The 12,934-nt window shown below is 45.0% G+C and overlaps 1 protein-coding gene across 1 annotated transcript in view; it reads left to right on the forward strand.

The window, feature by feature from the left end:
• The window catches only part of rasef (RAS and EF-hand domain containing), a gene marked incomplete at both ends in the record, with an annotated part of 21,095 nt that extends 8,506 nt beyond the window's left edge, over positions 1-12,589 (forward strand). Inside the window, 14 exons of the mRNA XM_080852422.1 lie at positions 67-144; positions 562-677; positions 3,462-3,530; positions 4,970-5,054; positions 5,970-6,046; positions 6,848-7,251; positions 7,498-7,577; positions 7,836-7,970; positions 8,728-8,872; positions 9,406-9,487; positions 9,787-9,901; positions 10,899-11,018; positions 11,501-11,577; positions 12,487-12,589. Coding sequence (XP_080708548.1) covers positions 67-144; positions 562-677; positions 3,462-3,530; positions 4,970-5,054; positions 5,970-6,046; positions 6,848-7,251; positions 7,498-7,577; positions 7,836-7,970; positions 8,728-8,872; positions 9,406-9,487; positions 9,787-9,901; positions 10,899-11,018; positions 11,501-11,577; positions 12,487-12,589 — 1,686 coding nt within the window. The remainder of the gene's footprint in view (positions 1-66; positions 145-561; positions 678-3,461; positions 3,531-4,969; positions 5,055-5,969; positions 6,047-6,847; positions 7,252-7,497; positions 7,578-7,835; positions 7,971-8,727; positions 8,873-9,405; positions 9,488-9,786; positions 9,902-10,898; positions 11,019-11,500; positions 11,578-12,486) is intronic.
• Positions 12,590-12,934: the final 345 nt, after the last annotated feature.

A 12,934-nucleotide genomic window follows, 5' to 3' on the forward strand; every position in this document is an offset into this window, starting at 1 on the left:
CACACACACACACATTGACATACAATAATATTTATGTTTTGACCCCTTCACCGCTGTCTTCCCAAGGCTGAGGACCAGAACAGGACAGTCAGCCTTAAAGACGAGGCTTCAGCGCTAAAGAAGAAAAACTACGAGCTGACTTTGGTAAAGATGAACCTTTGCTGCTGTGTTGGTGAAGCTCTTTTACCTTGTGTGTGTGTGTGTGTGTGTGTGTGTGTGTGTGTGTGTGTACAAAAGCTCTTGTGTTTGATGCTCTTTTACCTTACCGACTGTACTACTTAAAACTAACGTTGATAGTTAACTGGACATCAACTCTGTCACAGTGATAAACAACTCTGTGTTAATTGTGCCACAGTTAAAATTGCAATCCTAGTCCTTACCTTATTACTAATTTGTATCTATTGTGTGTGTGTCTGTGTGTGTGTGTGTGTGTGTGTGTGTGTGTGTGTGTGTGTGTGTGTGTGTGTGTGTGTGTGTGTGTGTGTGTGCGCGCGCATGTGTGTGTGTGACTGTGTGTGTGTGTGTGTGTGTGTGTGTGTGTGGGTTGCTTGTGTGTCGTAGGACAATCAGCGACTGAAACAGGAGGTGCTGGAGTCTCACACCAACATCGCCTTCCTGCAGAGTGAGCTGGACTCCCTCAAGAGTGACTTAACTGACCACAGCATCAACTCTGAGAGGTGAGACAGGCCTCTTAACTGACCACAGCATCAACTCTGAGAGGTGAGACAGGCCTCTTAACTGACCACAGCATCAACTCTGAGAGGTGAGACAGGCTCTCTGTAGACCAAAGCATCAACTCTGAGAGGTGAGACAGGCCTCTTAACTGACCACAGCATCAACTCTGAGAGGTGAGACAGGCCTCTTAACTGACCACAGCATCAACTCTGAGAGGTGAGACAGGCCTCTTAACTGACCACAGCATCAACTCTGAGAGGTGAGACAGGCCTCTTAACTGACCATCAACTCTGAGAGGTGAGACAGGCCTCTTAACTGACCACAGCATCAACTCTGAGAGGTGAGACAGGCCTCTTAACTGACCACAGCATCAACTCTGAGAGGTGAGACAGGCCTCTTAACTGACCATCAACTCTGAGAGGTGAGACAGGCCTCTTAACTGACCACAGCATCAACTCTGAGAGGTGAGACAGGCCTCTTAACTGACCACAGCATCAACTCTGAGAGGTGAGACAGGCCTCTTAACTGACCACAGCATCAACTCTGAGAGGTGAGACAGGCCTCTTAACTGACCATCAACTCTGAGAGGTGAGACAGGCCTCTTAACTGACCACAGCATCAACTCTGAGAGGTGAGACAGGCCTCTTAACTGACCACAGCATCAACTCTGAGAGGTGAGACAGGCCTCTTAACTGACCATCAACTCTGAGAGGTGAGACAGGCCTCTTAACTGACCACAGCATCAACTCTGAGAGGTGAGACAGGCCTCTTAACTGACCACAGCATCAACTCTGAGAGGTGAGACAGGCTCTCTGTAGAACTCTGACGTAGCAGGCTTGTCTCCATGCCTGGCTGTGAGACACACCTCTGTATGGAGCACAAAAACCTGTCTTTAAATGTACTCTGGATGCCTCTCTGGCAGACAGCCTATCATGTTTTTTCTGGCTCTGTAAATGGGAAGCAAACATAGTCAATTCCAGCCAATCATCACAGTGCTTTAGGAGCACAGAAGGGAGGGGTGCAATTTGATTGGGTGTCGTGTCGAGCTCAAATATCAACAACCTTGATGTTCTGCATATGACTGTACTTCAACTTTGTACAGTTTGGGGAAGAAAAAATGATTGCAGTATAGACTGCAAGGTGACAAAAAACTATATGTGGCATCAGACTTTTAGCCAGGTATGCGTCCGTGCGTCTTTTGGACGCACTGTTCTAAAATAATAAGAAATTGGACGCACTACTTTTAGGCAGACGCCCTACAGACGCCTTAAGTTTTTCGTCCCGTTTTCAGTCAGTCAAACTTTTTTAAACGTGTTCACAATAACTCTCAACATTGTGCAAATGTTAATGAGCGTATTCACGTTGTAACACGTAAAACAACAGTCTGTTCCACAGTGGCATGTCTTATATCTGAGGGCACTGTAGGATAGTTTTGACCATACGCAGTGGTGGAACAGGTCCAGTGCTAAAAAGCAGTGTCATGCAGTGTGAGGCACGTACAGTACCAGTCAAAAGTTTGGACACACCTTCACATTTTTGGAGAACTGTTTACTTTACTTTTATTATTTTCTACATTGTAGATTCATACTGAAGATATTTAAACTAGGAAAGAACACATATGGAATGATGTTCTAAACAAATAAAGTGTTATCTACCATGTAGAAAATAATACAAGTGAAGAAAAAACTTCTCAAAAAATTAGAAAGTGTGTCCAACCTTTTGACTGGTACTGTACATATGTGCACTGTAGGCCTTTGTGTACGTCAGTGTTAGTGTTATTATTTTGCGCCGATCAGCTGACGAGTGAGGTAACACACGTGCCAGTTACGAGGTTTGGCTGTTTGCTTTTCACTCTCACCGAGAGCAGGATATCCTGGTGTGACCTCACTCTCCCAAAGAATTCCTGTGTGTTGTCTCCTGGCAACACAAGAAACATGTTTAAGGACTGCCTACTCAGAGCCTGCTTTGTAGTCTCAGTGTGTGTGGCCACGCTCAATGGAACAGGCAGAGCTAATATTTAGAGAGTAAAGTTCATGTGTTTGTTTTCAGAGATCAAGTTGTGTATGTATGTTTAGACGTTACCACCTATGGATGGCAATGACTGTATGTGAGTTCACAGGGTTATTGATTCATTATATTGCATGATCATGATTGGATGATACAGTTTTACACATTGAACAGAAACCTGTCATGATGATTCAGAGTGATTGTTTGCATAGGGAGTCATCAGTAAATGTACAACCCTTGTGCAATATAATTTAACAGTTGGGGAATGTATGTGAACATCCTCCGTCAACAAACAGAAAGTCAACTTCCTAAAATGCTGAACGGCAAAAAATCTAAAACAATAAGACAGAGTTTTGATTTAGCATCAAACAATCTCAAAATCAACTTCAAATTTCTATAAATATGCAACAATAAACATGTAACAACAAACATGTAAACAATAAACATGTAAACAATAAACATGTAAACAACAAACATGCAAACAACAAACATGTAAACAATAAACATGTAAACAATACACATGTAAACAATAAACATGTAAACAATATATATTACTACAGAGCTGTTATACCAATTATGTGTTTTCTGTGTTCCTTTATAAGTATACGTATGATAGTATTATAGTATGAAAGTATGATAGTATGATAGTATGATAGTATTATAATGCATGTTGCAATGCGAGCATGTTTTGTCTGTTCTTATATGTATGACGAGAGCAAGCTATGACCTGCTACATCAGTCTTATATATAGATATATTTTTTTTTTCTTTCTTGCACAGGGATGAAGCTTTCGTGCGCTGCTTCTCTGAGGAGAGGGGAAACCTAGAGAGACAGATTGAGATGCTGCAGTGAGTCCAACCAGTTTATTTTCAAAACTTCCTTTCACCAACTTTAGTTGTATTCTAAGAAGAGCTACCTTTCACTAACTTTAGTTGTATTCTAAGAGCTACCTTTCACTAACTTTAGTTGTATTCTAAGAGCTACCTTTCACTAACTTTAGTTGTATTCTAAGAGCTACCTTTCACTAACTTTAGTTGTATTCTAAGAGCTACCTTTCACTAACTTTAGTTGTATTCTAAGAGCTACCTTTCACTAACTTTAGTTGTATTCTAAGATCTACCTTTCACTAACTTTAGTTGTATTCTAAGAGCTACCTTTCACTAACTTTAGTTGTATTCTAAGAGCTACCTTTCACTAACTTTAGTTGTATTCTAAGATCTACCTTTCACTAACTTTAGTTGTATTCTAAGATCTACCTTTCACTAACTTTAGTTGTATTCTAAGAGCTACCTTTCACTAACTTTAGTTGTATTCTAAGAGCTACCTTTCACTAACTTTAGTTGTATTCTAAGATCTACCTTTCACTAACTTTAGTTGTATTCTAAGATCTACCTTTCACTAACTTTAGTTGTATTCTAAGAGCTACCTTTCACTAACTTTAGTTGTATTCTAAGATCTACCTTTCACTAACTTTAGTTGTATTCTAAGAGCTACCTTTCACTAACTTTAGTTGTATTCTAAGAGCTACCTTTCACTAACTTAAGTTGTATTAGAGCTACCTTTCAATAACTTTAGTTGTATTCTAAGAGCTACCTTTCACTAACTTAAGTTGTATTCTAAGAGCTACCTTTCACTAACTTTAGTTGTATTCTAAGAGCTACCTTTCACTAACTTTAGTTGTATTCTAAGAGCTACCTTTCACTAACTTTAGTTGTATTCTTAGAGCTACCTTTCACTAACTTTAGTTGTATTCTAAGATCTACCTTTCACTAACTTAAGTTGTATTAGAGCTACCTTTCACTAACTTTAGTTGTATTCTAAGAGCTACCTTTCACTAACTTAACATACTGTCTAGGCAGCCGTGGCCTACTGGTTAGGGTTTCAGGCAGGAAACCGTAGGGTGGCCGGTTCGATTCCCGACCAGTAGGAAAAATGTGGGCGGTGGAAGTCGTAGACCTCTGCTCTCCTATGCCCACATCCACGGCTGAAGTGCCCTTGAGCAAGGCACCTAACCCCGATCACTGCTCCCCAGGCGCCGCCAATGGCAGCTAACTGCTCCGGGTTAGTGTGTAACCTCGCTTCACTGTGTGTGTGTGTCACTTCCCTAGATGGGTTAAATGCAGAGGTGAATCTCAGAGTGTGTGTGTCTACACCACCTCTGCCATAAAGAGGACTTTCACTTTAGTTGTATTCTAAGAGCTACCTTTCACTAACTTTAGTTGTATTCTAAGTCAGTTTGGATTTAAACAACTGAACAACTGTGGGTCTAACTGGTTTTTGATGTCAGGTCAGCCAACAGGAAACTACATGATAGCAACGACACCCTGCGTTCTGCGCTGGAGACCACTGTAAAGGAGAGCAACAAAGCACAGGTCAGCATCACTATAAGCACACTGCATTATGGGATTTGTAGTCTCATCTATACCCTAGTGGAGCCCAATGACAAATCACAATATGTGCCCTAATAAGTAGACCTAACATGGCAAAACAAAATGTCAGGTGTTAAACGTTTGGCTGATTTCCATTCGGTATCACCGGGGTTCTGCTTTGGGTGTGTACATGCGTATGGACAACCTTAAATTCATATAAAGGATGGTGCTTAAATACTTATAGGGGATGGTGCTTAAATACTTATAGGGGATGGTGCTTAAATACTTATAGGGGATGGTGCTTAAATACTTATAGGGGATGGTGCTTAAATACATATAGGGGATGGTGGAAAAACCTGTTGCTGACAGTTTGACGATTGGCCACACTTCACAAGAGCCTGACTGACCAATGCAGCCTAAAATACCATGCCTGATTTGGGCTTCCCGTTCACAAGCGGTTACCATGCCTGATTTGGGCTTCACGTTCACAACTGTTTTCCATTCCTGATTTGGGCTTCAAGTTCACAAGTGTTTACCATTCCTGATTTGGGCTTCACGTTCACATTCCTGTTTCGGGCTTCACGTTCACAAGCGGTTTGATTGATTTAGAAGTTTAGAAGTGATTTGCTCTCACTTATATTCCCCTAGGTGTATAAACAAAATAAACCTTTTTATAAATATGTGAAAATTTGAGTGTCAATAAATCCACATTAGTGTATTATCATATGAACTCTTATAAATCCACATTAGTATATTATCTTATGTACTTTTTTAAATCCAAATTAGTATATGATCCTTTGTACTATTATAAATCCACATTAGTATATTATCCTCTTGTAACACTGAAATAGTTCATGAATGATGGAGTGTGTGTCAGGCGTGGCTCAGAAGGTGAGACTTCTCTCCTGTGATAAACAGCAGACAGGAAGTCCCTCTCCAGGTGACAGCTTCGGCCAGCGCAAGAGCCTCCATACATCCTCCCCATACATGAACAGGTGAGTAATCTACTCAACGGACCAATAGGAGACAGTCAATGGTCTTATGATGTCCTTCACTTTACCACATCTGTGGTGATGTTATCAATTGGTGTATGGTGAAGTAATCTAGTGGTGGACTTTTGGTGTGTTGTGATGTAATCTAACAGTGGACTATAGGTGTATGGTGATGTAATCTAACGGTGGACTTTTGGTGTATGGCTGATGTGTCTTTCACCCAACATGCCAGTGTAATACTTCAATTCTGGAATCAATTAATCTCTTCCACCACTGGCCAACAACCAGTCCAATTCATGGGTTCAGTTCTGCTCTGGTATAGATGCCCTTGGTGGTGTAATCCAAAATATTCTGAACTGACCCACTGCTATACAACTAGCTGTTTAGCTGTTCCACGTATGTTTTTAATATGACTGATTCACTGGTGTTCACATACTTCACCTTCCTGAGCTGTTCCATCTGTCTGATGGTCTGAAAGCACTTTCCTCCTGACCTGCCTGTGACCCCTGACCTGCCTGTGACCCCTGACCTGTCTGTGACCCCTGTCCTGCCCGTGACCCCTGACCTGTCTGTGACCCCTAATCCTGCCTGTGACCCCTGACCTGCCTATGACCCCTGACCTGCCTATGACCCCTGTCCTGTCTGTGACCCCTGACCTGTCTGTGACCCCTGTCCTGTCTATGACCCCTGTCCTGTCTATGACCCCTGACCTGTCTGTGACCCCTGACCTGCCTGTGACCCCTGACCTGTCTGTGACCCCTGACCTGCCTGTGACCCCTGACCTGTCTGTGACCCCTATCTCAGGTGCTGCCATGGGCAGTATCCAGATGAGATGTTTGAGCCGCAGCAGCTGTGCGACCCCATGCGCATGCGCAGACCTAGCTGTGATGCGCTGGCCCTGGCGCTGTGTGACCCCATGCGCCTGCGCAGACGCAGCTGTGAGGAGGAGGACAGCCTGGCGGAGAGCGGCCTGGAGAGCGGCCTGGACAGCGGGCGCTCCACGCTGCGTGGGTCCCACGGCTTCGACTACGACTCAGAGCAGGAGGGCTTCAAACACACCCAGCAGCCTCTAGACAGCGGGCGCTCCACGCTAAGAGGGTCCACCGGTTACGACTCAGAGCAGGAGGGCTTCAAACACACCCAGCAGCCTCTAGACAGCGGGCGCTCCACGCTAAGAGGGTCCACCGGTTACGACTCAGAGCAGGAGGGCTTCAAACACACGCAGCAGCCTCTGGACAGCGGGCGCTCCACGCTGCGTGGGTCCCACGGCTTCGACTACGACTCAGAGCAGGAGGGCTTCAAACAGACACAGCAGCCTCTAGACAGTGGACGCTCTACGCTGCGAGGGTCCCACGGCTACGACTCAGAGCAGGAGGGCTTCAAACACACTCAGCAGCCTCCAGACAGTGGACGCTCGACGTTGAGAGGGTCCCACGGCTACGACTACGACTCAGAGCAGGAGGGCTTCAAACACACCCAGCAGCCTCTGGAGCTCAACACTGACAGCCTCGCAGGTGACACGACTGACACAGAGGTGAGACCCACACACACACACACACACACGCACACACACACACACACGCACACGCACACGCACACACACACACACTCTCTGTACCGATGAGTGATGCGATGCGCTGGCATACCCTCCTTCATGCTCACATGAAAACACTCACACACACACACACACACACACACACACACACACACACACACACACACACACACACACACACACACACACGCACATCTGTACTGATGAGTGATGTGATGACCTGGCATACCTTCCCAGGCAGGTGATATGAGAGATGAGACGCCGTTGGAGTCGGACAGCGAGTCTGTGCTGGACTGGAAGTCTCCTGTGGTGGAGGAGAAGAAAAAGATCCCAGCATCCGGCAGGAAGTGTCTGTCGGCCATCTTCTCAGAGGTAACACTGGGAGAGCAGAGGAGTTGCTGTGTGTGTGTGTGTGTGTGTGTGTGTGTGTGTGTGTGTGTGTGTGTGTGTGTGTGTGTGTGTGTGTGTGTGTGTGTAGGTGTGTGTGTGTGTGTGTGTGTGTGTGTGTGTGTGTGTGTGTGTGTGTGTGTGTGTGTGTGTGTGTGTGTGTGTGTGTGTGTAGGTGTGTGTGTGTGTGTGTGTGTGTGTGTGTAGGTGTGTGTGTGTTTGTGTGTGTGTGTGTGCGTGTGTGTGTGTGTGTCTGTGTGTGCGCGTATGTAATGACCGTAACACCGTCAGCCAGCTTGACTGCCTATCAGGGTTCTGGGGTGGTCAAATAAATATGTCATGTACACCTGCATCAACAATATAATTCTGAAGGTGTGAATGAAATGCAATGGTTGCCCACTTTCAGTATTTCTATGTGTTCTATGTGTGTAGTTTTAGTCAGAGCTAATGACAATAGTCTTGAAATCATCATTCTTTTTGAATAAACTACAGACTGGGGAACACTCTTTTTTTTTCAAAGATTATAGTTCCAGTCAGGCTACTCTTGGTCCATTTTGAGTGAAGCTTGTTTGTGTGTAATGCAGTATCTGTGTGCAAATGCAAGTTCCTCCACAATCTGTGAGTGTGTGTGTGTGTGTGTGTGTGTATGTGTGTGTGTGTGTGTGTGTGTGCCCAGCTGGTCCCAAGTCATTGGTTAACACGATGCCAGTGTTCACTGCTGCTCTCTGTGTGTGTGATGCAGGCTGAGATCGAGCTGGACAGGAGTCAGCAGCCCACTGACCGAGCCTTCAGGCTGGTGCTCGCTGGAGACGCCGCCGTTGGCAAGTCCAGCTTCCTGCTGCGCCTGTGCAAGAACGAGTTCACCGAGAACACAAAAGCTACACTAGGTAGGTTGCCTAAAATGCTAAAAGCTCACCGATAACACCAAAGCTACTCTAAGTAGGTTGCCTAAAATGCTAACAGCTCACCGATAACACCAAAGCTAATCTAGGTAGGTTGCCTAAAATGCTACCAGTTCACCGAGAACACCAAAGCTAATCTAGGTAGGTTGCCTAAAATGCTACCAGCTCACTGGGAACACCACAACGACTCCAGTTTGATCATGACGCTCACTGTCAGGCTGTCAGGACTGAAATAATCAAGACAGTCAGACCCCAATAGTGTTTGCGTCCCCAGACCGTCACTGTCAACATGTGTCTCATTTACTATCGCTCTTTCTTATTCTGTCCGTTTCTCTCTCTCTTTGTCTCTCTATTCATTAAAAAAGGGACTTTAATCTGTCCTTTTCTCTCTCTCTATTCGTTTAAAAGGGACTTTATTGGCATGGGCATTACACAACACAGTGTTGTCAAGGAGAACACTGAAATGGGAAAATTCTCTCTCTCTCTCTCTCTCTCCCTCTATGTGTGTGTGTGTCCAGGAGTGGATTTCCAGATGAAGACTTTGGTTGTAGACGGTGAGCCCACAGTCCTGCAGCTATGGGATACAGCTGGACAGGAGAGGTGAGTGTGTGTGTGTGTGTGTGTGTGTGTGTGTGTGTATGTGTGTGTGTGTGTGTGTGTGTGTGTGTCTCTGTTTGTGTGTGTCTGTGTGTGTGTATGAGAGGGAGAGAGAGAGAGTGAGTGAGAAAGAGTACAACAGACTGTACACCTTTGTGGGAAACATGAATGCCAGTCAGGTGTGAGTGTGAGGTGTGTTTCTGTTTATTTTGCGGTTTATGTGGTGTAGAGGTTCTTAGTTATGCTTTTTCTGTGTGTGTGTGTGTGTGTGTGTGTGTGTGTGTGGGGCTTTTGTCTTGTAGGTTCAGGAGCATTGCTAAGTCATACTTCAGGAGAGCGGACGGTGTTCTCCTGCTGTACGATGTTACATGTGAGAGGAGCTTTCTGAGCGTGAGGGAGTGGGTGGACATGATTGAGGTACAAATAACAGACACACACAGATACACACACACACACACACAGATACACACACACACACACACTATCTCTTTCTCTCTCTCTCTCTCACACCCACAGCCACTCTCTCTCTCTCTCACACACACAGACACTCACACACACACACACACACACACACACACACACATTCATACACAAACAAACACACATGTAATGTAGTAGCCAATGTGATGTACATACAGTATAATGTAAGTTTTCATTGATCTGGCAGACAGCTGTTACCACTTCTTGTTTTAACCCATAGCCACTACATTCTACAGTTAAATAGAGTAGAGGCCCATGGATACAAAATGGCTTCAGGAGGTCTGCAAGGTTTGGTCATCACAACTAGCCTAGACCTCGAGGCAATCTCTATCTTAAAGGTGTGAGGGATCACAGGGCCATAATCCAACCTCAACCAGAAAGCTAAAAGTCCAAACCAAAGACCGTGTCCATTTTGTAGGACGTGTTTCAGGATGACGTTCCCATCTGTGTCCATTTTGTAGGACGTGTTTCAGGATGACATTCCCATCTGTGTCCATTTTGTAGGACGTGTCTCAGGATCACATTCCCATCTGTGTCCATTTTGTAGGACGTGTCTCAGAATGACATTCCCAACTGTGTCCATTTTGTAGGACATGTCTCAGGATGACATTCCCATCTGTGTCCATTTTGTAGGATGTGTCTCAGAATGACATTCCCATCTGTGTCCATTTTGTAGGACGTGTCTCAGGATGACATTCCCATCTGTATCCATTTCGTAGGATATGTCTCAGGATGACATTCCCAACTGTGTCCATTTTGAAGGACGTGTTTCAGGATGACATTCCCATCTGTGTCCATTTTGTAGGACGTGTTTCAGGATGACATTCCCATCTGTGTCCATTTTGTAGGACGTGTTTCAGGATGACGTTCTCATCTGTGTCCATTTTGTAGGACGTGTCTCAGGATGACATTCCCATCTGTGTCCATTTTGTAGGACGTGTCTCAGGATGACATTCCCATCATGCTCGTGGGGAACAAGTGTGACATGCGGGAGGCGGCGCTCCAGGACGGCATCACCTGCATCCCCACCAGCTACGGAGAGAAGCTGGCCATGGTGAGAACCTGCAGTAACACACACAGACACACACACACACATGTACACACACACACACACACATACACACACACACACACATGTACACACACACACACACACATAAACACACAGACGCACACACACACACGCACACACGCACGCACACACGCACACACGCACGCACGAACTCACGCACGCACTCACGCACGCACGCACGCACGCACGCACGCACGCACGCACGCACACGCACACGTACACATATACACATATGTACATACGCATGCACACACACACATGCACACACACACACATACACATACTCATACATATACACATACACACATACACACACACACATACAAGCACACACATACACACACACACACACATACACGCAAGTACACGCACATGCACACACATACAAACACACACACACACACACACCGAACACACAAACACACACACAATTGTGAAACAGGCCTGTCCCTTCCCCCTTGCAGACGTACAGCGCCCTGTTCTGTGAGACGAGTGCAAAGGATGGCGCCAACATCATTGAGGCTGTTCTTCATTTAGCACGGTGAGTGGTGGAGACAGTGAGTGTGTGTGTGTGTGTGTGTGTGTGTGTGTGTGTGTGTGTGTGTGTGTGTGTGTGTATGTGTGTGTGTGTGTGTGTGTGCACTGTGTGTGTGTGTGTGTGTGTGTGTGTGTGTGTGTGTGTGTGTGTGTGTGTGTGTGTGCACTGTGTGTGTGTGTGTGTGTGTGTGTGTGTGTGTGTCTGTGTCTGTGTGTGTGTGTGTGTGTGTGTGTGTGTGTGTGTGTGTGTGTGTGTGTGTGTGTGTGTGTGTGTGTGCATTGAGAGTGGAGACACAGAGACTGGTTTCTGAATATAGCGTTGTGGGTTTCACAACTCTTTTTCAGCTTTGCGTGATTCGCATGGTTCCCTTGGTGAAACGTTTACTGTATTGTTTATAGTTTAGGTGTTCAAATGGATGTGTTCCATTCTTTAAATCTATAAATCTATTCCATCTTCGGCACAATACCAATACAAACAGTATGCACATCCCTTTATCAAATGTCTGTGCCTTGGAAAGGGAAATGATTACAAATTTCAAATACTTTATGAACCCAGCACTGCTTATTTACATTTTTAGCAACATTATTTATTGGTAACGGGGTGAGGCACTGGACAATAAATGCATTCCTGTCCTGTCCTGTACAACATGCTCCTATTCTGCTAGTATTTTGTTATTCTAGTTCTATTTCTATTTCTAATTCTATTTATGGGTCTTTTTTCATCCGATGGTGAATGTTGTGTGAAATGCTGTTACTCCTGTGAATGTCGCAGGGTGTGTGTGTGTGTGTGTGTGTGTGTGTGTGTGTGTGTGTGTGTGTGTGTGTGTGTGTTGGTTTGTAACTGATAATATCAACACGACAGTCTTTCAGAACACTAGTGTCTGAGCCATTTTGTTTGTTTGTTTGTGTGCAGAGAGGTGACGCAACACGCTCACGAGAAGAAGAACATGTCGACGGTGACCAAACTCACGGGAAACACCAACAAGAAGATGTCTAACTCTAACTGCTGTTTTTGACGAGCTTCTCGAGCACGGACTCCAACGTCTCCACGTGCCCCCTCGCTTTTTACCTGCTCAGCACTTTTTACCCACACGTACACACACACACGTACACACACACACACACACACACACACATACACACACACACACACACACACACACAAACACACACACGTACACACACACACACACACACACACACACACACACACACACACACACAGCCCTCAAAGCTGCATCTTAACAGCTTCGCTCATTTGTCATTTAAGTGATTATTTAAGGCCAAAGTCCTTTTTCTAAATTGTTCTTTGATGCCAACCCTTCTTGAAGTGCATGCTAAAGAGTTGCATGTATTGCTAT

The sequence above is a fragment of the Sprattus sprattus genome (genome assembly GCF_963457725.1).
Source record: "Sprattus sprattus genome assembly, chromosome: 15".
Lineage (NCBI taxonomy): Eukaryota > Metazoa > Chordata > Actinopteri > Clupeiformes > Clupeidae > Sprattus > Sprattus sprattus.